Source organism: Lactuca serriola, chromosome 5 (assembly GCF_051521515.1).
Source record: "Lactuca serriola cultivar US96UC23 chromosome 5, Lser_US96UC23_V15, whole genome shotgun sequence".
In the NCBI taxonomy this organism is placed as follows: Eukaryota; Viridiplantae; Streptophyta; class Magnoliopsida; order Asterales; family Asteraceae; genus Lactuca; species Lactuca serriola.
In genome coordinates, this window is record NC_136412.1 from 223,359,398 (window position 1) to 223,385,908 (window position 26,511).

Consider the following 26,511-nt stretch of genomic DNA (forward strand, 5'->3'; position numbering starts at 1 on the left):
ACATGCTGCCTTTCGTCAATGCCAAAAACTTATTCTCCAACTCCAACAGATTTTGAGCCGAGCAGAACTTGCGCTTGAACTGCACCAAGAACTCTGCCCATGTCAATTGCAGTGGCTCATTAGGGCTTAACGTCTTCCTTAGAGTGTTCCACCAACGAACGGCTCCACCTCGGAATTGACGCACTGCATAGATAGTCTGCAACTTGCCTCTGCAGCCACAAGTCATGAAGGCTAACTCCATTTCGGAGATCCAATCCATAACTCCAATCGGATCCTCCTTTCCATTGAAGGTCGATGGTTTGCAAGTTAGAAAGTCCTTGTACTTGCATCGCATTCCATCATTCCTTCCATCATGGTTGTTTTGCTTAATTATCGGTGGGTTGGCTTGACCAACAGACCCACTGAAGTTTCCACCTTCCGAGTGCCCTTCATTTTATTCGGGCTCTTCCACACGAATTGACAGTTCCTCGCGATTCTGTTGAAGCAACCGCCTAGTTTCATCCATCTGACGATCCAACATTGTTTGAATCATCATTTGCACACCAGCCATGGTTATTAGCTCAGGTGTTGCTGCTACGACAGGTATTTGCTCAATCACTGGTGGTTGATTCCTGTTTTCATCAGCATTTCCAACTCCACTTCTTGTTCTCACCATTTTTGATCTATACACCGAATAAGGTGAAATTAGATCCTCATTCACGAAAGATATTCAAATCATCCTCATCACTCCGAAACGTTTACATGCTAGTTCTAATATCGTAGACGTACGCTTAGAATCCTACACACATAAGTTTTCTAGATCCGGTCGGCAACAGACCATAGATCCGAACAAATAATATCATATATGGCAACATATAACATTTAGCACATAAAGCATTTTAGGCAACTTTCCAAAAATAAACTAGTGCTCGTGTCTAAAATATCACAGACACACATCTCAAAATTCCACTTAGCATTCTAAGTTTAAGTCTAGAAATCCTACAAATTCCTAGATCGCTTAAACTAATGCTCTGATACCAACTGTGACATCCCCAAAATCTCGGCCAGAAAAGACCGATTTTCATTTATGCTTTTAAAATAATTTCAGAGTAAATCCTTTTGATTTGAAAGAGTTGCGGAATTTGTTCCCAAAAACAAAACGTGATAAAACAATGTTTACCAAAGCATTTCATAAAAGAAATGTATTTTCATTATATAATCAAAACTCGAGATGTCATGTTCCGATACAGACCATAAAGCATAAACGATAACATTACAAGTCATTCAACAAATATATACACATACAGACTTGTAAATAAAACAACTTGATGGTTCATCCATCTTATGCCCTTGCGCCACTTCCTGGAATACAAATAAAACTGAGTGGGTCAGGCTTGGGAGCCTGGTGAGCATATAGGGTTTTCAACCCACAATAAATAATTATATTTAATTCCACCAACCAACAATAACCCAATTACTCATTCCCGTTATTCTCACTTTACATCCCTAAGACAACTGACATAAGGGACCTAGTCTAAGAATATTTCATCGGGGCGACAACGCATGCTTCAGGGGTTCCTCAACAATATAAGTCAAATAAGGCAACCATGGGGGGGGGGGGGGGGGATGGAGTACAGCGAATGAACACCCAAGTTCATTAACATCTATAGGTGGCGAGCCTGCTAGTGTTCCACATGACTGTCTAGAAAAGTCTGTGGTCGTCATCTAAACTCCGCTAGATGACTGAATCAAAACAACAACGAGGCCTCTCATCTGTTTATTACACACCAACTATCTACCCATGTTCTACCCAACATATTAGTAGATAAAAATATACATTTTTATACATAGTTTAAAAATCTATATAGCATGCTTTAATCAATACATATTCCACATAACAGATGAGGCACACACACATAACACGTATTTCATAGAAAACAAATCAGATCCATGAGATAGAAGAGAGTGAATATACATTCACACATATAACACAAAATATACACATAACATGTATTTCGTATAAAATACTTTATAATTATGCGTTAGAAGAAAGTAACCACACACTCACGCATATAAACAACAATATACTTAATACACTCAAACCATACTTGTATTATTATCGTGTTTATGAAAGGTAGTATACACTCACATGATCAGAAGATGATCGGACAACACTACGGCTTATAGAAGTAGTAATCCTCAGCAGATCTGGAAGGTCTCTCCAAAAATCGAACTTCTCGCGGGCAGAGCTTCGGCTCAGGAATCGCACTTCTCGGGATTCCGGGAGCGTGAAACTTCCTTCTTAATTTGGATATGAGATCCGGGGTGTCGGGATGGCTTCGGGGGTTTACGTGCAGAGCTTCGGCACAAAAAGGAGAAGAAATGAGCAAAAATACCCGGAACCCTCGCATCCTATTTATAGGAGGCTGAGGCCTCGCAGTACGCTGGGCGTACTGCCTTACGCGGGGCGTAGGCCTCCGAATGCGTCACTGCATGCGTCATCCGAAGAACTCGAGTGCGAGGTGCATCATGCTTCGCGGTACGCTGGGCGTACTTCGGATCAGATCGGTGACTCCTTCGGATATACATCCGAATTAAAGATTAAATTTAAATACAAATTATTTAATAAACTTCGGAAATTCATATCTTCTTCAGACGAACTCCGTTTTCGACGTTCTTTATATCCACGCGTAGGTGAGGCTACGCTCTACAACTTTCGTTTAGACTCCGTCGGCTAATTTTGACTTTATTTTTTATTAATTATTTTTAGTAGGCCGGGACAGAAAAACTTCGTTATAAATTCATAACTTCTTCGTTTGACGTCCGTTCCCGCCTGACTTTTCATCGCTTTGATACCAACAACGAGATCTTCGATTCTCGTTTAGATTGATTCGACTAAAAACCGCTCAATCTCAAAGCGAGTATTTCGGGCTGCATACCGCTAAGTCGAAACTTCAGAAAATCATAACTTCCTCATACGAAGTCAGATTTGGGCGTTCTTTATATATTCGGAAACCTCGTTTCAACTACTACAACATTATCCAAAGATATCAAGTTTATTTTACACTTAAATTTTGACGCTCATTTTATTCTTAATTAATCAAATCACATAATTAAGCAATTAAGCACAAAACACATAATACTCAAATAATATACTTTTATTATTTCAAAACGGGTTACAAAGGTTAACCTAGACTATTACATCAACGAAAATGCCTAGCCTGGAAACGCGGGCGTTACAACTATACATTTCTTAAAGAAAGTTTTTGATAAACTTTTATCATGTTTTGTTTTGGGGACCAATTCCGCAACATCTTTTAAAAGATTTCTCTGATTTTATTTTAAAAAACATAAATTAAATTAGTATTTTCTGGCCGAGAAATTAGGGGATGTCACAGTTGGTATCAGAGCATTAGTTTAAGCGAACTAAGAAATTATAGGATTTCTAGACTTAAAATTAGAATGCTAAGTGATGATTGTGAGATGAGTGTCTACCATATTTTAGACACAAGCACTAGTTTATTTTAGGAAAGATGCCTAAGCCAGTCATGATGGTTGGGTTGCAGGCAATGGTACGTACGATGTTGGATCAATAGATGGAAGAAACACAACATTTACTTCAACAAAGTAAGGATGAACTTATTATGCCAGTACATCAGGCATCTGTTCTTGAGGCAACAATCTAGGTTGCTAAGTCTATTGAAGAAATGATCAATGACAGGACCGCCAACAAGGTTGAAGTTGGCAAGAAGAGGAAATTTGAGGGGTCCTTAAGGCCCAACAAGAACAACATATTCTCAAAGTCTGGCAAAAGATGAGGTAAAGGAAAATGGTGCGGGAATTGCAAAAATAAACACTCTGGACAGGAAGGTGAAGTGCTTTAGGTGTGGAGAAATTGGGCATTACGCCAATCAGTATACGATTCTCAAGGGGGTGTGTTACGTATGTAAGGAAGAAGGCAACATTTCCAAGGACTGTCCGAAGAAAAATGAAGTAACAAGGCCAAGTGCACCGTTAATGCCAAGGGAATTTCAGAATATCCTTGACAAAGCAAATAACAATGCTAGGAAGTAGAAGTAAAGACTTGATTCTCGAAGATCATGTTATGAAGTAGTAATGTGAATAATAACAAGTGGTTTAGCATATTAGAGGCATAGTATAGGGTAAACTTGAACCTTTGTGTAATCGTTTCAAGGAAATAGTATAAACCCTGGTTTTGTCATCTGATGAATTGAATGACTATGTGGAATTCTTGTATGGTGATTTGGAGAACTGCAAGACAATACTTGGGACGAGTATGAGTAGGTGTGAATGGTAGTAGAGGCCCATACTATCGGAAGCACGGGACTCGTACTTGGATCAAGGAAAGTCACAAGGTTACCAAGGAGCTAGCAATTGATTCCGTCTTATTCTAGTCCGTCGTTACCATCATTTCGGTAATGACTAAGAAGATGATTGTCATTCCGACCTTAGAGTTCATATCGAATCGAGTCCGACTAAGATGAGTATGTTACGTGGTTCAGAGAACCAAGTACGATGTAGCATTTGACTTAAGCCAGAAAATTGAAGTCAAAGATGATCAAAGCGATCAATAGAAGTATCGTGCTCGTTGTTAAAGAAGTCGGTAGTTAGAAATGATACATGTTGAACTGTGATTGTATCACATTAGTGTTGGATTAGTTATTAAGTCCATAACTATTTTGGTATGTACTTGGCCCGATTATGAGCATGGTCCTTTTGGGTTGCCTTCACCATAGCAATATGTAGGATGAATTAAGGAGAGATAGGTTTAATTATGATTTATTAATATATTATAAGAATAATATATTAAAGGAGAAATCATATTATTTAATTAATATTAGTCAAGAATTAATTAATAATTAATTTTGTGGCTAAAAGAGATTAATTAAACTTAAGGGACTTATTGTGTAATTATAAGATAATTACATAGATGGGCTTATGGACTCCATAGAAGGTGGAGTGGATGAATTCTATGGGAAAACCCATTAGAAATCATCCAAGGCTTCTAAAGAAGGAGTCCATGGGCTGCTTAGGGCTTAAGCAGTCAAATTAGGGTTTCCTTGTTAGATAACGCTAATTGCCTAAGTATATAAGGAGCCCTTAGGCACCAAAAACGTGGCTAACACTTGGATTAGGGTTTCCAACCGTTTTTTGGTGCCTCCCCTCTCTTTCCTCTTCATTCTTGTTTCTTAGTGGTGTTTGTGACTCCATTAGAGGTGCAAAACTTGAGGCACTAAGCTTTCTGAAGCTAAGAATTGATTGTTATTGCTATATAACAATCTAAGGTCAGATCTAAACCCTATTTTTATGTTAATATGATTAATGGTATGCTAGATCTAGGGTTTATAGCTTTGGATATTCAATTGCATGTTCATTTGACAAACTAGATCCGAAAGCTATTAGGGTTTGCATGTACACCATAGGAATGATGTATTGTTCGAAACCCATCAGTGGTATCAGAGCCTAGGGCTGCTTGTTAGTGAATTTGATGCTTATATGAATGAAAATCGAAAATTTTGACTTTTTGGGGCTGAACTCGCCGAGTCCACTGGGTACTCGACGACTCTAGTGCTGACTCGATGAGTCAGCGAGTTTGACAACTATATTTCGCGATTTTCTTGCCTTTTGTTGTGGGATAATTACCAAAACATTTTTGATTGATAAAAATCGGATTTTTAAGATATTGGGTGATTATCCTTGCCAAAATAAAAGATATCTTCATATTAATTGAATAATTACTTCCTTATATGATTAAATTTAATTATTTGAATTATTTGGTGAATTATCTTGCAAGAAATTGGAGTAGGTCAAAATTAAATAACCACCAATTAGTTGTTAATTGCCTTATTTGAATTTTTGATCTAGAATGTTTTTGATAAATTTTGAAAAAGTTTCAAATTACTCCCTTTAGGTTTTATAGTTTAAATTTGAACTTAAAAGTTTTGTTTTTGAAATTTAAATAAGTTAAACCCTAATGTTTTGAAAAGTATCAAAACTTGCCCTCAAGTTTTGGATTTTAAAACTAACTAAAAGTCTTAATTTGAAATTTTAAATTCTAAAACCCAAGTAATTTGAAAAGTTCAATTTACACCCTTATGGTTTTATTAATTAATTAAAGTGTATAATTAAAAGAGATTTAATAAACCCATAAAGTTTTGGTTTACATTTAAATAACTTAAAAGTATAATTTGCTAAATTAGACCACCTAGTATTTTAAAAGTGTAAAATACACCATATACCATATATAACATTAGTCTAATATTATATATATATATATATATATATATATATATATATATATATATATATATATATATATATGAGTAAACAGTCAGTCTTACCGTTAGTAGGCCCCATTCACGAAGCTGGTCTATAAGGGGTGTTTAAGGAAATTGCCTATAAAATGGCGATTGAATGGGTATCCACTCTTACCCATCGCACTCTTGACTAGTGGAGGGTCGTTAGCCGAACGGGTAGGATAGGATGAAACCTTCCATTATAAGTATAATGAAGTATAAAGTAAATAAATGTTTTTAAATTCCCAAATCATAGTTACTTTAGGCAAAATGTGAAATTGGATGCTAATCCATGGAATGACACTTTGCACCCTTGCCGAGACATTAGTGGAGCGTGTGTGGTTAACCAGCACACTAATTTGGGTTTGGCATTGGTAGCGAAGGGTGACTCGATGTTTGTCATAGATCAATGGAGTATGTGTGGCTAACCGGTACATTGATTAGGTGATAGTAGCATTGAGTGCACCACGTAGATTCGTATGGTTATTCACACCTTGTTTGTGATCCTCGGCATCCCAGTCGCAAACATGAAGGGCATAATCGAGATTAAACATGCCATTGAAAAGTTCAATGAATCTCAAAAGATCTAGGAGTTTCAATTCTTTTAAAACTTAAACTTCATCTTCGTTTTTCATGGTGGAAATTGGTAAATCGTCATTTACCTACCTTCAAATATACTGCAACTAGATTACGACATCCCTCTTCTAGGTTGTAGAGTATTGTGTTGGATCCTAGCCTCGATGTTTCATTTTGGGTGTTACATCAAGGATTCTTATCAACTGACTTGAATTTTCTCCCGTTTTGTAGATGTCTGAATCTAACAATGGTCTTCCCAAATCCCATGGAACAAGTTTTCCAAATGAAGATGATATTCCACCATATGATCGAGGAACCAGAGATCATGCTTCACTCCCTCCATCTCCTCCTATTATTCTCCCTGACACACAAGTTCGAAGGCTTGAGAAGTTCAAGCTAACTCAAGCCCTTTTGGCAAGTAAACACGAAGATGGGAAACTTGTGTGTGCACAAGTCTTAGAGATGAAGTCACACATTGACAGGTTAAGGATGTTGGGTGTCGAGATTTCAGGTGAGTTGGCTGTTGACTGGGTTCTTTAGTCACTTCCTGAATCATATAGTGAGTTCGTTAGAGAGTACTATATGATGGACCACGACATGACCCTCATTGATCTCACCTATTTGCTTATAGCTGCTGAATCAGCAATGATTTGGCGTGCTGGTCAAGCAAATTTGTCTGGTGAATCAAATTCCCAAACTTCAATGGACATTGGCAACATTGGAAGTCCAAAAAGGACTAAGCATGAGATTGTCCCATGTGTTTTGCCAAAGGAGTCCATTTGCTTTTATTGCCAAGAGAAGGGGCATTGGAGACGAAGCTGCCCCAAACTACCTGAGAGATCTAAGAGATGGGAGAGTTAGGGCATATGGCTCTACTTCACGTAAAATCCATTATCTAACTCTTTTGAGTTCCTATTCTAGATTCTTAATTCATGATGTGATAAGATTGCATTTTGATGTATTGTAGGATCGAAGAAAAGAGAGGAATCTTAAGGGAAGAAGTGAGCTGAATCTAATCATGAAGGAAATGGATTTCGATCGCATTGTTTGAAGATTGGATTTTTGAGCTACTACTTGGAGTTAGAATATATTGCTTAGGAATTTGTAATAGCATAGTTTTTCAATTAAATTGCATTGTAAGGACAAATTTTTCTACAATAAAATAAATTTTGATTTTATCTTATTTATTTATCCTTGCAATGGCGTGTGTGAAAAATTGATGTTTGAAGTTTCTATTATTAGCAATAATGGATTTAATTCTTAATTATGTTATTTGTGGAAATGTCGAGAATTTGCCAAATAGGGAAGGTTTCTCATCGCCCAAGTTTCAATTAGACAGAAACTTGGAATCATACAACTTGGTTGTGTGATGAATGAGAAACTTTATAATTGGAAATTCAAGACTAATTTATTGACAAAGAGTCAAGTGAAGGACTAGGAGATCGAGTTCGCAATGGTGTGCATCAATCAAGTCCACCACAAGAGTGATAAAGATATTCGTCATGATTTACTGAAGTTTAGTAAATATGATTATACTTATAAGATTAAGTGTAATTTTGAGTTAATTGAAAAGGTTTCAATGAATGGCAGAACGAATAAGAAGAATCAAGAAGGCAGAAAGATAAAAGTTTCTCTTTTCTAGGAACAAGAGAGAGTACCTTTTATTGTGTTTTATGATAAAGTCTTAATGATTAAGAACCATCTCTCAATTGGTCCTCTAAGTGAGTGTTAGTACATTTGTATGTCTAAGAAGAGGAATAAGGTATTGTGGAAATGGTTAAATCAAGAAGTCAATCATACTTCGTTCCAATATCGAATCTTAGAGTCATACTCCAAGATTGCAAATTGAGTGACAAGTCTTAAGTAGGTTTATAACACTCATCAAATGTGGAATTTGGAAAAGTTTTCTTATTCTTGCACATTTGAAATTGGTAAGTTGTGATGTCTTGGATAAGACAAAGACCAACTAGGACCAATTTTTTTTAAGTGTTTTGTCTTGATAATAACTACACTAACTCTTGAATATTTATTTGTCAAGAAATGTTTCTTGACAAAGAGAATCATATATGTCAAGAAGTCAGTGGGATTCTCAATTGTCTTGAAAAGTTCAAGAACAAATCAAGAATAAACCGATAAGTAAATCACTAGCACACGACTTGAGGTTAGTGACCTATCGTGTTGACATAATTTTGTTTCTGTGCCATTCCAGATTAAGTCAACTATGCAATATGAGTTCTCAATTGGATTGCATAAAGGCAAGGCACCTTGATCAATGGAAAGTACATTGATAGGTAAGGGTGAGTTGCTTAACAAACTGGAAGCAATTGTGGGCACTCATGCTGCCATGAGGCAAGAAATTAATATTGAACAAGTTTAGTCCATATGGTTTGGATTTGTCGCAAACTTGGTTTTGGCAAATTCACATGGATAGGAACTCATACACCATAAAATCTAAGTGTCATAAGATTCCCTCCTTCATGAAAATGACTGTGAGGAAATGCATTCACTAAGAGAGATTTTAAGAAGATAGCAATTGTGAAAATTGTATTCTCAAATCCGATTATGGTTACGACATCCCTTTCCATAGTTCGAATTGTGAGATTTGGCAATTAGTATAACATTTGGGACTTATTGATATAAGTTCTGAATTGTTTAGACACACATATGAGCTATCTAAGGCAAAGGTGTATAAGTTTAAGAAGCTTAGATAACGGCTTATCGAAGCATCTGGTATTAGAAATATGAACTTCAGAAATTCAATAGGCATTGTTTTCTGGAAGTTCAGTTGTTTTCTGAATACATGTCAAAGCTAGTGGGAGCATTAGTGTTATGCTTATGTAATAATAATCATCATGATAGTGGGAGCATAAGTGTTATGTTTGTATGATTATTATGGAAAGTATTTCAAGTTAGCAATATTAATTATAGAAAAACAAAGATTCAATTTGCAAAGTTGCATGGGTTGAAAAGTTGTTTTTTGCTATAATTAAGGGAGAGAATATTATACTTCGTTTCAAAATCTAAAGCTTAGATTGAGAAATTTTAATAAATTTAGTCAAAGGATACATAGTGTGTTCTTAAATTTCAATTATGATTACGACATCCCTCTTCATAGTTCGAATTGTGAGAACGTGACACATAAAATATTATGGCAGAAGATTGATAAAGTATCATATCTTTATTACATTATGCATTGTGTCCCATACGCTTCGGGTATAGGATCAATTGCAAATGCTATAATATTTGACCATTATAAAATTTTCCAAATGTCTAGCGCATTAAGAGGAAAAAAGGACTAGAATCGGTATTGACTAAAATAATTAAACAACTATTAAAGGATGATCCAAAGTTCGCTGAGGATTGGTCGCTTGTGAGTAATTGGAAGTATGGTATTGGATGGACCATATCGACATTATTATGAATAGATAAGATTCTATTAAGAATGAGTTGTCATATGGAAAATATGGAAATGTTTCCATGTTGGGAGTTGGATATTGAGAGTCTATGTCTAGATTAGAAAATTTTATGCAATAAGGATGTTCAAAGGAATGTACTTTAAATGTGAGACTTCACGTCTATGGAATTGTCTTGTAACAATTTCCGATAGAGTACTTTGTAATTTCATTGGCCAAGTCTTGGTGACTTTTGTGCTATGACAAGGATCGTTGCATAAAATGTTAGAATCTAACAATTCTAGTAGTGGCAAGAACCTTGTGTTCTAACACTAATGATGAGAATTGGGAATTGTGAAATGAGTATCATTGGAAAAGTTTTTCAATTGATCTATTTCACAAAGTAAGGACCATAGGAAACATAGTGTGCATGCTTGGGGCATGGGGCAACTATTGTTGTAATTTGAGTAATAAGTTGATTTTCTTAAACAGTAAACGATAAATAATGAGTAATCAATATGGCGGTTAAATAGAAGTGTTTTATTTACTCTCACAAGTTTGGGGCCATATAGGATTAAGTATTATTATTGTGTTTAAATTTTGCATGTTTTGACTTCTAGAATAACTGGGTTATTCAAACCTCCACAGTCGGTCATACGTTGGAAGTAAGTATGAAGGAAGACTGTCATGAAGAATCTGTAGATTGTCTGAAGAGTTTAGACATAGCACAAGTTTTCTGCAAGGTTCATGAGTGCTTTGATACGATTAGAGTATTGGATTAAAACCACGCTCACTTGGATCACTTCATGGATTTATCACGGCTGATTAGTGAGACGATAATATTGTATATTCTTGAAACCGAGACGTGTGAGTTGTTATTTGTTGGTCGGTTGCACATTGATAATAAGTAAACGCACCAGTAACTTGGTGTTATAAAAATTATTGTTGTGTGTGATTCGATCAATGAATGCAAGCAAGCATATGAGTCGAAGTTTATCCATTCCTTTTACCCAAAGTAAGATAAAAGCGATATCTGTGGGCCCCTCGATGATTTAGTGATGACACCTAAGTGCTTGGCCAAGTCGGGACTAAGTTGATGTGTTCAATTGTAGTCTGTTGTCAGTTATCATAAATCGGAAGTCAGGAAACTGTATAGAGAGAATGATCGAAATTCATGTCTTGTGTCTATACGATATCTTGAGAATGGAGGAATATATGATCCTTTATCTAAAGGACATGCGTATCTGATAAGATCAGAGTTGACAGCTGCTTTTGAAAGCTACGATTGCTGATCAGGTTCTGAAGTCATACGAAAAATAGTTATTAGACATATCCAAGTGGGAGACTATTGGATTAGTGTCTAAGTCGATAACTATTTTGGTATGTACTTGACCCGATTATGAGCTTGGTCCTTCTGGGTTGCCTTCACCATAGCAATATGTAGGATGAATTAAGGAGAGATAGGTTTAATTATGATTTATTAATATATTATAAGGATAATATATTAAAGGAGAAATCATATTGTTTAATTAATATTAATCAATAATTAATTAAGAATTAATTTTGTGGCTAAAAGAGATTAATTAAACTTAAGGAACTTATTGTGTAATTATAAGATAATTACATAGATGGGCTTATGGACTCCATAGAAGGTGGAGTGGACGAATTCTATGGGAAAACCCATTAGAAATCGTCCAAGGCTTCTAAAGAAGGAGTCCATGGGCTGCTTAGGGCTTAAGTAGTCAAATTAGGGTTTCCTTGTTAGATAACCCTAATTGCCTAAGTATATAAGGAGCCCTTAGGCACCAAAAACGTGGCTAACACTTGGATTAGGGTTTCCAACCATTTTTTGGTGCATCCCCTCTCTTTCCTCTTCATTCTTGTTGCTTAGTGGTGTTTGTGACTCCATTAGAGGTGCAACACTTGAGGCACTAAGCTTTCTGAAGCTAAGGGTTGATTGTTATTGCTATATAACAATCTAAGGTCAGATCTAAACCGTATTTTTATGTTAATATGATTAATTGTATGCTAGATCTAGGGTTTATAGCTTTGGATATTCAATTGCATGTTCATTAGACAAACTAGATCCAAAAGCTATTAGGGTTTGCATGTACACCATAGGAATAATGTATTGTTCGAAACCCATCAATTAGAACATGAAGAAAGATATAGTTTGTTCCGAAATTTGTCTTTAAGAGTATATGGGGATTGATTGTGTAAATCATTCATTCTTATATATGTGGGCTTATGATCCATGATTCCTTATGTTGGGTTTAACCCATGTGGTGACCCGTGGATACTCCATGGAGGTTAAAACCCATGGAGCATAAGGAATGGGTAAAGACATGGGTTACGACCTGAGTCTAAGTAGTGCATTATACGATGAGAGGTCATTAGAACATGACCCATCGGTCTGTTACAATAAATAAAGGAAAGTACTTATTCTAATAAGAAGAAGGAGTCCTCAATAAAAATTTATTTTGTAACTCGAAGTTTACGATTGAAAGTCCTACGAAGATCTAAAGCTTTTTAGAATTAGCTGGATATTACCGAAGGTTTATCCAAAGCTTTTCTTCGATCGCGACTCCATTGACAGCTTTGACCTACAAAGGAGCTATTTATACTTGGAATGAGAAGCATAAGGAAGATTTGAGAAGTTAAAGAAGAAGTTGTGTGAAGCACCAATTCTTTCGTTACATGAAGGAGTTGATGACTTCACATTTTACAGCGATGCCTCTGGAGTTGGGTTAGGTTGTTTTCTGACCCAAAGGGATAAAGTGATAACGTATGCATCAAGGTAATTGAAAGAGAATGAAAAGAACTACCCCACTCATGATCTGGAGTTGGCAGAGGTAGTATTCGCCTTAAAGATATGGAGGAACTATCTTTATGGTACTAAATGCAAACTTTTCACTGATCATAAGAGTCTTCAATATCTCTTTAATCAGAAGGAATTGAACATGAGGCAACGACGTTGGCTAGAGTTACTCAAGGACTATGATTGTTAGATACTTTACCACCCTGGTAAAGCAAATGTTGTTGCTGATGCTCTCAGTCGGAAGGTAAACCTTGAAAAGAAAAGGCCAAGAGCGTTGAGAATTGAAGTTGTCTCTACAATTGTGGGAAGTATAAAGAAAGCTCAAGAGGAAGCTTTATAGAATAAATGACTGAAAGGAGGAACATATGGGTAAAACGTTGGAGTTTGATATAAACGGTCAAGGACTGAAGGTATTCAAAGATAGGATTTGGGTACCTAAAATGGAAGGAGTAAGAGATCTTCTAATGGAAGAAGCTCACAAGACCATGTACTCGATTCATCCCGACAGTACGAAAATGTATAGGGATCTAAAACCCTATTACTGGTGGCCGACGATGAAGCTCGGTGTTGGTAAGTATGTGACCGAGTGTATAAATTATGCTAAGGTTAAGGCACAACATCAGAAAGCGTATGGGAGTTTAGAACCTTTACCTGTACTCATGGGTAAATGGGAAGACATCACCATGGATTTTGTGACTAAACTGCCCAGAACAAGGAGCGGTCATGACATGATTTGGGTGGTCATTGATCGCTTCACTAAGAGTGCGCATTTCATAGCAGCCAACAAGAAATGGTCTATGGATAAACTTGTGAATTCTTACATGAAGGAAATTATGAGGCTTCACGGTGTTCCGTTAACGATTGTATCCAATCATGACAACCGTTTTACCTCAAGGTTTTGGAGGAGTTTATAAAAGGAATTGGGTACCAAGTTGTGTTTGAATACAGCTTACCATCCGCAAACCGATGGTCAGAGCAAAAGAACAATTCAAACATTGGAGGATATGCTGAAAGCATGTACCCTAGAATTCAAAGGTAACTGAGATGAACACTTACCTATAGTAGAATTTTCCTATAATAATAGTTTCCACTCAAGCATCAAGATGACACCTTATCACGCTTTGTATGGAGAAAAGTGTCGAACGCCATCATGTTGGATGGAAGCTGAGGAAAAATATTTTATGGGACCTGAAATAGTCCATCAGACTGCTGAAAAGTTAAAAGTAATTAGAGAAAGGATGTTAGCTGCTCAAGATCGATAAAAGAGTTATACTGACAAGAAAGGACAATCGATATTCTTCGAAGTTGGAGATTCGGTTTTACTTAAAGTCTCGCCGTGGAAGGGACTTATAAGATTTGGTAAAAGGGGAAAATTGAGTCCAAGGTTTACTGGACCATTTAAAGTTCTTTAGAGGATCGGGAATCAAACTTACAAGCTAGAATTACCGGAAGAACTGGAGGGTATTCATAACACCTTTCATGTGTGTTATTTGAGAAAGTTCACGGGAGATGTGCCCGACATAATTCCCATTTCTGAATTAAGGTTGGATGAAAACAAGAGGTTAATTGAAGAACCTGAGGCAATCGTTGACCGTAAGACTAAGCAGTTGTGACGCAAGATGGTCGACTTAGTGCTTGTAAGTAGGAAACATACGAATGGGCCAAATCTCACCTAGGAAAAAAACGGATGGTGACATGATGAGTCGCTAGCTGTATTTGTTTGCTGATGTGTGATTTCGGGGACGGGATCATTCTAAGGGGGAGAGAATTGTAACACTCGTGTTTCTAGGCTAGGCATTAATATTTACATGATAGTCTAGGTTAACCTTTGTGACTCATTTTGAAGAAATGAAAAGGAATTATGTGAATATTATGTGTTTTATGTGTTTTATGCTTAACTATTAGGGTTTAATTAATTAAGACTAAAAATGAGCATCAAAAATAAATATTAGATAAATCCGATATCTATTAAGAAACTTGTAGTGGTTGTGACAAGGATTACAGGTATATAAAGATTACCAAAATCCGAGTTATAACGAAGAAGTTATGACCTGTCGAAGTTTTGCGACAAAACCGGCACGGTGCCGAATGTCGTAAAAAGTGAGTTTATGATAAGCTATTTTTTAGCCTTAGTGATCTAAACGAAAGTCGTACTGTTCGTTAAACCGAGAGTAGGTATAAAAAGAACGCCCAAATCTGACTTCGTATGAGGAAGTTATGATTTTTCGAAGTTTCAACTTAGCAGTAGACAACTAAAAACTCGAATTTTAGATTGAGTGATTTTTAGCTGACAGGGCCTAAACGAGAATCGAAGGTCTCATCAATAGTAGCACAACGGTAAAAAGACAGACGAAAACGGATGTCGGATGAAGAAGTTATGAATTTTTAACGGATTTCCTGTCTCGGTCTGTTAAAAATAATAATATAAAAATGAAAGTCAAAATTAGCCGATGAAGTCTAAACAAAAGTTGTAGAGCATAATTATACCTACGAGTGCACATAAAGAACGTCAAAAACTTAGCTCGTATGCGAAAGTTATGGATTTTAGAAGTTTTTGCACAAAAACCGAGAAAATTTGCATAGGCGGACTTCGGCCACGTCACCCTTGCTTAAATCATGCCACGTGTCCAAAATCTGCTGAGTCATTTGATGTCATGGCGCATCTGAGGGGTGACACGTGTGCAACCTAGTCCGAGCCTCACAATACTTGCCGCGTGTCCGACCTTCGCACCAGCTGTCTCCCTTTCCTCCTACTTCGGGTCCGAACCTCGGACCTACACTTTGGTCCAATCAGCGATCAGCAGTGAGGCCTCGCACGTGCGAGCCATGTGCCCCCCCTACGGATCTGTTGCCACCTGGGAGCTTCTTAACCGTCCGATCAAAAGCGTCCCCCTATAAATAGAATGTTGCAAGCCTTCTCGGATAATTTTATGAAATTGTCCATTTTCACCCTATTTTCATATTTCTTTCATTTTAATATTCCCCAAAGCCCCGGTATCAATTATAACCCCCGGAATAGGCCACGAAGTGGCCGAGAAGCCCGGAAAATTTATCTTTTCGGTTTCGAAGCCCAACCTTCGCAGAGCCCGATTTCTCAATAAAACTACCGGTTTTATTAGAAACGATCGTTTTAAGCAACGAATTGCTGCCCGATTATCATCAAATCATGTGAGTGTGTAGTTACTTTAACCTTACACATAGATATGAAGTATTTTATATAAAATACGTGCTGCATGAATATATATTGTTTCTCTATTTGAGATGGATGTTGAAGGAATGATTTATACATGTTTTTAAATAATTTAAACTGGATATGTATTTTATCTACAAAAATGTTGGGTAAAACATGGGTAGATGAAATAGTTTATGTGTGATGAAAGGTGATTTGGATAGATGAGATGATCAGTGATATAGATCATGAGTTGAGAGTGAGTGGTGAAATGAGATCATGAGTTGAGGGTGAGTGGTGAAATATGAGAAATGCCCTTACCCAAACGTTGAAGGTGAGTGGTGAAATATGAGAAAAGCTCTTACCCAAACGTTGGCCCCCGTCATTCAGCAGAGTATGGATGACAACCATGGACTATTCTAGACGGTCTGTGGAACACTAGCAGGCGCACAACCTGTAGGTGTGTGAACTATATGTTCCTTTGTTGTACTCTAAAAACCCATTGACATGTATTGCATGGGGGATTCCTATGAATAATATTGTCGATAAATAAGAGCTATGGACTTAGCACATGTTGGATAAACATTGGCAGCTATGGACTTAGTGTCTGTTGTATAAACCCTGGCGATGATGTGACTTCGTGTCTATTCCTTAGGATGAATCCTTAGGAATGAGTGATAGTTTATTCTTCGGGTAAACCCTTAAGAAATAAAGAAGATAATGGGGTTGGGGTAATTTGGTTGATTGTTGATGTTTAAGCATAATAAATTTATTTATTGTGGGTTGAAAACCCTATATGCTCACCATGCTTCCATGCCTGACCCACTCAGCTTTTTATATTACAGGTAGTGGTCCCCGAGCATAGTCGGATGATGAGGATGAGTGATTTTTGGATTATAGGCCAGTAGTTGTAAATAACTGTTGTTTATGCTTTTGATCTGTATCGGAACATGACATCCCGAGGTTTTGATCTAAAATGAAACTATACATTTCTTAAAGAATGGTTTTGATAAACTTTTATCATGTTTTGTTTTGGGGACCAATTCCGCAACATCTTTTAAAATATTTCTCTGATTTTATTTTAAAAAACATAAATTAAATTAGTATTTTCTGGCCGAGAAATTAGGGGATGTCACATAAACGAATCGAACGAACACGAACAAATACTTGTTTATGTTCGTTCGTTTAAGTTACTTGCATAAAAACCAAACACAAACGAATAAACAAATGAATTTTATTATTCATGTTTGTTCGTTTAACAAATCACATTACACATGTTCGTTCACTTAGTTTAAAATGTTAAACAAACAAACATTAAAAAAAATTATAAACAACCGAAGAAAACAAACACAAAGAAACATATGTGAACAGAAACGAACACATATTAGTAAATTAAACAAATGGTCATTATGGTTTGTGTTGGGTTATGATGATATTGAACACATAGCAACAAAAGCAATAATAAACAAAAAAATTAATCATCATAGTCCATCGCGGATCATGTTCTAATGAATTTTAGCAACAAAAACATTACAAAGTACATGGATCGAAATCAATACATTACTTGTATGTGAGTTCATTTCTTAACTTGTCTAGGATGATAGAGAGCCCAAACCAAAATTTCTTTCTTCTAGTATCACCCAAGATAGATGATTCAAGACTAGAAACAATCTTCTTCTTCTCTTGTTGCTAAGAACGAATATCATGAAGAGTTGTCTTCAAAACCGCGAGCAAAAGGGGGATGGGGGAAAGAATAATGTTGATGAGAGAGTGGGGAAGCCATAAGTTTTTATCTTGGCTAGGGTTAAGAGATTTTATGTTCTTATCCCTTCTTTTGTGACCTAGTTATCCATATCCCTTGATTTACATAAATTCAAATTAAATCAAAGAAATTTCACTTAAGTCCTTACACCCGTCTAGTTTCAAAGTAACTCACCATAACTTTATTATGTTAACAAACTAACCCCTCACCTGTTCAGAAAATCCCTAGGGATTCCTTAGGATCATGAACCACCCGATAGAGATCACTAGTGATCTTTTCAAATGTTCTGCTACAAGAAATTGGTTGTTACAAATATTAACTAAATATGCAAACGAAGTAATAGAGTAAGGAGGAACATTTAGCAGCCGTTTCTAGGATGATCTCCATTCTTTTCTTGTATTGTGCCACATGTTCTTCAGGATCTGTAGTCCCGTCGTAGGGCTTCATATTTGGAGTTTGGAAGCACTTTGGGGCTTTGGTGTCAGCAATCGTGGTAGAAAATATTGAAATCATGTGGCTTGTTGGGGAACCTTTCGGTATAGGTTGGACTAATCCAGTCACACTTGAGATCATTTGTCTTAATTGCTGAAGTTCCTTCGCCATGACCGGACTCATTCCTGCATCAATATCCATAGAGCTAGTAGTAAAAGTATTATTATTCACGAAGTTACTAGAATCCTTGTTACTGGGAGTGATGAAGGTTTCGTCGAGATCCTAGATCACATGAGTTCGCTCGTTTGGAGTTGTACCCTAAGCGAGAGTCGGGGCTGGCATTGAGGATCCTATCTCCTAGCAGTTTCCTGAGGATCCTGTATTAGTGTATTGTCAAAGTTCAGGATCTTGGGCTACAATATCGAGGGTACTACTTCTTGGGGTTTGTGGATCTCCTCCATCATCCTCTCTATTTCCTTGAGCACTGTCCTGTTGTATTCTTGCTATTGAGTAACATGGTGTTCTAGTCTCTTCACCATATCAAAGAGCTTGTTATTGGGAATCGGTATAGAAGGATTCGAAAATCCTTGGGTAGCGATCGGAGAGGTGTTTTTCGTTGGTGCCTCTGAAGTCTTCTTAGGAGCTCCGCCTGGAGGTGGTGGAAGGTTTTAGAGAAAATGGGAGGAATGGATGAAAAGGACAAGATTGGTTGGGTAAATATGATTTGAGAATCGATTGTGAACACCATAGCCCCACAGTGGGTGCCAAATTGTTATGGTAGAAAATTAATGAAATAGGAATCAACCAAATGGTATGACAAGTTGTGGTGTTGTGATCAAAATGAATATGGTAATGAAGTATAAATGACACAAGCAAGTTTAGAAGGAAAGCCTTTGATCCTTGCTAGGATCTTCGATATAAAACATTGGGAGGTGATGATGATCACTTGCCTTTTTGTTTTTATTAATTTCAAAGTAAGTTTACAGTGATAATAAAGATAATACAAGTACATGTGAATTAGCAGAGCTTTCATGTGTGTACTGTGCGATTTACAGGTGTTATTTATAGTCTAAGCTAAATAACAAGAAGTCTGATATTTCCAGGATCCTCCTTGAACAAGTATTTGCACGTTGGTTGACTCGGTATTCCTGAGTCTTAAGCTTGGTTGAAGTGATTCCCCATTGAGAAGGAGTCTTATGTTGACTAATTATGCACACGTGAGAAAAAGAAAGAAGAATATAGTCATTACAAGTGTTAGGAAATATTATTGATAATAATCAGGATCCTGAGATATTTTTAAGGATCCTGAGGCTTCAGAAATATTAAGGATATTGAATATGATTTTAGGATCCTGCCCCTAACACATATTTTTCCACCTTTTTAGGTTTTATTTCTTTGTAGAAATTTTAGGTTTGTTTTGTATATTTAGTTTTAAATTAGGGTTGGAAATAATTTGACATTTTCTAGAAGTTGTTGGTTGTATAACTGTAGAAGTTTTAGGTTTGTTGCACATATTGCATTTATATGTTCGAAATCAATTTCTAAAAATAAATTTTACATATATGAAAATTGTTTCTCATAAACTTGACATTGTATATTGGATTTCTTGCATTACTATCATTGAACCACTAAAGGGCTTCTAGCCCAACGGTATTCGGTATTGTCATCCCTCCTTGAGGTTGAGGGTTCAAGTCTCATCAGAGACATATGTGGATTTAGGAGTAATTTAGGAGTAAAATAGATTTGTCGTTCCATAAAAAAAACATTAAACATGTATATTGGATTTCTCGCATTTTAGAGAATAAAGGAATGTGTACTGGATTTCTTGCATTTCATAAAATCAAGGAACATACATGTACGCACAATTAATCCTAGAAACTTGAGGTTTTGCATTTTGTTGGCTTCCATAAATCAATTTTGTATTTTGGTTTTACGGTTTTTCTTTTAATTCTGAACGCATTTGTTGTATTTGATTGCTATCGGAAGCTATTTCAATGATTTGGTTGTAATATCCTAATCAATTATTTGCAATCAGTGTTCAGACTTGATACTTATCACCCACGAAGACAATTTGTCGGACAAGATGGTTGTTGCCGGTAGGGGTGTTTAAAAATATTCGTATCTGAAAATCTAATGCAAAATTATCCGAAATTTCGAATATCCAAAGTTGGATATATGATTTTTTGGATTCCGATTCGGATAGTCATTTTCTAAGTTTTTTGATAGTTCAGATACCCGATATCCGAAATAACTTTTTTTTATTAAAAAATATAATAGATTGGAAAAGTTAGGGGGCTTGGGTGTAGTTTAATGACTTTACTAATGCATTTTCATTTAGTTTTTTCATTGCTAAGATTATGTCAAATGGCATTTTCATTTAGTTTTTGTTTACGATAAGTTAGTATTTAACCTAAATGGTTAATTAGTAAATGTGAAGTAAAACAATCTTGAAATATGGTGTATAATGTCAAAACAACAACCTAAATCCAGTTAATAAAGATTCTTTATCTGGTATCGATGTTGATGGTTCTATCAAGGATGCCGATCCAACAATCGACCACAATAAAAACCCTAGTGTCAATGGTGAGGGTGATTCTACTGAAGATAAATCAGAGTGTAATAGCTCTGACTCAAACGAAATCATTCAGACAACTGCAATTGGGAACGAGATTGGATTTCAGATTGACGTGGGCAACCCCATTCTTGCTCAAATTGTGGATGAATCAGGAGCTACATATATTCATCAATGACTTCCCTTTACCTTGACGTTAGAGGTATTGGGGTGGATGCCAAAGTCACCTGGGTTAAGAGATTAAGAATACAACACAAATCGAATTTTGTGGGCTTACAGGAAACACAACTTCTTGATTTCAAAAAAGTAAATGTTAGTGGGTGTTAGGAATCCCCCGAGTATGATTATGATGGGGTGAATTCCTCTGGAAGATCCGGAGGATTGATCTCAATATGGGATACCATATATTTTGAAAAAACTGAGGTTATCTGCAAGAACAGGTTTTACTTGATAATAATTGGTAAATGGATTGACATTGTAGGGAACACGATCTTCGCCAATGTATATGGACCACATACCCCTAAAGAAATGAAGGTGATTTGGAATGAATTAATACAAATCAAATAACAAATGAGAGGAAACTGGTTAATATTTGGCGACTTCAATGTGGTAAGAACGAAGGAGGAGAGATTTAGATCACAATTTTGCCAGTCAGTGCATCCGACTTAAATAAATTTATTCGTGATGCTTAAGTTCATGACTTTAATATGGGAGGTGAACGTTATACATCCATGAGCATAGTTGATGCTAAACTCAGTAAATTGGACCGGTTCTTGGCTTGCTCAAACTTTTTGGTTAGTTTCCCATCATCCTCTATGACGGCTCATCCTCAAGACCTCTCAGATCACTGCCTTATCACGTTAAAGACTGGTATTGGAGATTTTGTACCCCCTCCCTTCAAATTTTACAGCTCTTGGCAGCTACTGAATGGTCTCGACCAGGTTGTCTTCAATGCATGGAATGGCTTCCATGGGTATGGTAGGGCAGACTCACAACTGGCAGCCAAACTTAGACATCTGAAGGATGAAATAAAGAATTGGAGAAGATTTGAACACTTAAAGGAGAAACAAGATCTACTCTCTATGAGAGACACAATTTCTAAATTAGAGAAAGAAGCTGAATCGCGAGCACTATCAGGTATGGAATTGTCAACTTGAAGTAATTGTTTACAAAAGATTTCCGAATTTGAAATGAGGCTAGCTTTGGACTTCAAGCAAAAGGCTAGAGTAAAATGGGTAGCTGATGACGACGAGAACTCTAAGTTCTTTCACGGGTATGTAAACAACAACAAGAGAAAGAACATAATCGTTGGGCTGATGATAAATGGGAGATGGTTAGCCAGGGTAAGAGATATCAAAGATGAAGCATTCCGTTTCGTCCAAAACAAATTCACGGAAACTTGGATTTCACGTCCAAAACTGATCAATTCCAACATTCATTCTATTGATATGATGGATGCCAAAAGATTGGAAGCCCCTATCTCTATGTATGAGGTCAAAAATGCGATCTGGTCTTGTGGCGGAGACAAGGCACCGGGCCCAGATGGACTAACCTTTAAACTCTTAAAAAGGTTTTGGAGTTGTTTTACCACTGACGTGATGAAGTTTATTCAGCACTTCGAGGAATCTGGTTCTTTAGCTAGAGGATGTAATTCCTTTTTTATAACTCTTGCTCCCAAAGTAAACGACCCATCTACACTATCTGATTACAAGCCGATAAGTTTGATTGGATGCATGTATAAAATCATCTCCAAGATCGTAGCAACTAGGTTGAAAGCAGTCGTGGGTAAGGTGGTAGGAGAGGTTCAACCGACCTATGTGGAAGGTAGAAGTATTTTGGATGGTCCACTGATAGTCAATGACATTTGTGGTTGGGCTAAGAGTATCAAAAAGAAAATTCTATTATTTAAAGCTGACTATGATAAAGTGTTCGATTCTATAAACTGGGAGTACTTAGATTTGATTCTTACTCATATGGGTTTTGGCACAAGATGGAGATCATGGATTCAAGGATGTCTAGAATTCTCTCGGGCATCGGTGGTTGTGAACGGATCTCCAACAAAAGAGTTCAACATCACAAAAGGGGTAAGGCAAGGCGACCCCTATCACCTTTTCTATTCATTATTGCAATGGAGCTGTTGAATGCGGCCTTAAAATCGGTTGTGGACAAAGGCATATTTAAAGGCATCAAAATCCTAGGTGTAGGGCCTTGTATATCTCATCTATTCTACGTAGATGACGCGTTGTTTATTGGAGAATGGTCTAAAGCAAATCTAAAAAATTTAGCACGTATATTGAAATGCTTTCATGTTTCATCAGGCCTAAAGGTCAATTTCCACAAGTCCAAGGTTTTTGGTATTGGGGCATCAAACTTTGAAACTTAACGGTGGGCAAATATCCTTAGGTGTGAGATAGGTTCTCTACCCTTCACCAATCTTGGGGTACCGGTAGGTGCTACTATGATTCTGATAAAAAACTAGAGACCCATTCTTGACAATTTTCGTTCCAAGTTTTAGTATGGAAAGCCAAGACCTTGTCATTCGGTGGCCGACTTACCTTAATCAAATATGTGTTATGTAATCTCCTTACATACTACATGTCACTGTTCAGAGCCCCATTGGGTGTGATTGAGTCGCTAGAAAAGATTCGAAGGAAGTTCTTATGGGGTGGCAAAGATGAAAAGAAAAAAATACATTGGGTTTCATGGGAGAAAGTTGTTGTGCCTAAGGAACCTGGTGGATTGGGTTAGGATTAATTTGTGCTCTTAATGTAGCCCTATTAGTTAAGTGGTGGTGGAGGATAAAGTTTGAACCCTCCACACTATGGGCTAGATCCATTAATGGGTTACATAATCTGAAAAAACAAACCGATAGAATACTTAGCAAAGAAAAAAAATTAGTGGTGTTTGGAATAATATCGTCGGTGTTAAGAAGGATATTGAAATGATGGGATTTAGCTTCAGTGAAATTTTCAGTCAAATAGTTAAGAATTGGGACGATAGTCAATTTTGGCATGACAATTGGGTTGGTACAGTAAATCTCAAAATGGCATTTTGGAAATGGAAGTCTTGTCCAATTGTTGCTGGTTTGTCTCATCAATTACAATGCTTATCAGACATAATTGCCCCTGTCAGGCTCCAACCAGGTCAAGATCCTGTAACGTGTGTACTAGCACCAGATGGCAAATATAAGGTGGAACTATTAAGGAAAAAGATAGAACAAAAGGTTGCTAATAACACCAGCCTTCCTCAGATAATATGGAGCAAAACTATCGCCATAAAAGTCACAAGCTTCATCTAGAGGGCTGCGTTGCGAAGGATCCCTTCTGTAGTGGCTCTTTCTCACAGAGGAGTTAATGTGGATTCTTGTAGTTGTAGTGCATGTATTGGTGGTTTGGAATGTGCCAATCACATTTTAGTGGAGTGTCCTATGCAGTTTCAGTTATAGAAGCGATATGGAGATGGTGTGGTATTAATTAGGGATGAGCATTAGAACCGCCGGAACCGAAACCGGACCGGAACCGGAATTGGTAATAGGTCCGATTACCGGTTCTCCATTTTTATGAAAATTGGTCCCGGTTCTAAAAACCGGAACCGGTTTGACATTTTTTTTTTCATTTTTTAAAATGCGTATAACTCGCTCATATGAAGTCGAAATTATTTGATTTTTTTTCCAACATGTAATTTGGAGTTTGTAATTCATTTTTGACGGTACAAACATATGTTTTTGTTAGATATGGAATTAGACACATGCCCCGAAAGAAAGCATATCGATGTTGCGTTTTTTTATTTCAGCACTATTTTTTTGTTTTTTTTTAATATGTCCTATTTTTTAAATGTGTATAACTCATTCATATGACGTCGAAATTATTTAATTTTTTTTCCAGGACGTAATTTGGTGTTTGTAGTTCATTTTAGACTATAAAAACACATATTTTAGTTAGATATTGAATCAGTTATAGACCCTGGAAGACAACATATCAATGCTGCGTTTTTTCTGTTTCAGTATTTTTTATTTTTTTTGGAATCTGTCCCCGCTTTTAAAATGCGCATAACTCACTCATATGAAGTCGGAATTACTTGATTCTTTTTTCATCATATACTTTAGTGTTTGTACTTCAATTTAGAATGTAAAAAGTCATAATTTTGTTAAATATTGAATCATTTACAAGTTCTAGAAGGTAGCATATAATCTATAGTATTTCAACCGGTTCTATTTTGAAAAATAACCGAAAAACTGAGACCGGAACCGGCGCTAGAACCGGCAGTCCGGTTCCCGGTTCTTATAATATAGGAAAACCGGTTCCGGTTCCGAACCGGTCTGGTTCCAAAACTCATCCCTAGTATTAATCAGACAGTGATACACACTATAGAGGATTTTATCAGGTTTGCTGCCAAGTGGGGCATGTGTCCCAAAAAGAGAGATATATTCACTGCCATGTGTTACGGGTTAATTTGGAATCTGTGGAAGGCTTGGAACAATCGACTATTTCAGGCTGAGTTTATTACCCCTCCCCGATTGATAGAGATCATCAAGTCACAGGTGTTCCTATGGCTAAAATGCATGAGTAATGAGGCGGCATGCACTTGGGAAGAATGGACTTCTTCCCCATTTTCATTTTCTTTTTAATTACTTGTGTTGTATTATGTAAGATGTTTCCTCTCTTTTAGCTTCTTGCTTTTAGGTTGAGTGTTTTTATAATATATGGCCGTTTCCAAAAAAAAAATATCGAGTTTTGAACACCCTTAGTTGTTGGGATTCCAAAGTGGAAGGGAGGAAAAAGATAAACGAAAAGACAAGAGCGGGGTATAATGGGCCATTTGATTTTCTAAAACTATAAATAACATATAAATAAAAAACGTAAAATAATTATTGTATGTTTTATAGAAACCAAAAATGAAATAAAATAAAGTTTGAGAGACCGAGTTAAAAAAGAAGATAAGGACCGACCACAAAAAACTACCTTAATTTATAAGTACTATTTGTGTAATTACCTCTACACTTTAAATGGGTGCCGTCTTCGGGTGCAATGGAACTCACTAGGCTATTGTGTTCTTCACGTGTATCAGACTAATTGGGTGATTTTGACCAAACGATTTCATAACTATAATAATGATCACATTTATTTTTGGTTTCAGAAAATAATCATTTAATTTGAAAATTGGAAAAACGTTACATACTTTGCTTCTCTTTGTGATACACTATAAATAGTTTTTCCATACTTTGCTTCTCTTTGTGATACACTATAAATATTATATTGCTAAAATCATTATCAATCTATATGAACTTAATTATCTTGCTATAGTTCCATAAGATGATGAAAGGATATTGGTTCAAATTGACAAAATTAATGTATGTAGCCCTTGGTCTTAGATATCAGAGCTAGCATACGTAATTTTAGGAGTGCTATGTCAGAAAAATTGCACTATACCTAAAATAAAATTCACTCCGCAAAAAAATTTAAGGGGCAACTCCCATTAAGGCTGCCACTATTTT

At 36.5% G+C, this 26,511-nt stretch overlaps 1 protein-coding gene across 1 annotated transcript; it reads left to right on the top strand.

Annotated features, from left to right (window-relative positions):
* The first annotated feature begins 21,724 nt into the window (after positions 1 to 21,724).
* LOC145050212 (uncharacterized) lies at positions 21,725 to 22,174 on the top strand. The gene has a single exon (XM_078998500.1). It carries the CDS (start codon positions 21,725 to 21,727, stop codon positions 22,172 to 22,174), a length of 450 nt encoding a protein of 149 aa, XP_078854626.1.
* Positions 22,175 to 26,511: the final 4,337 nt, after the last annotated feature.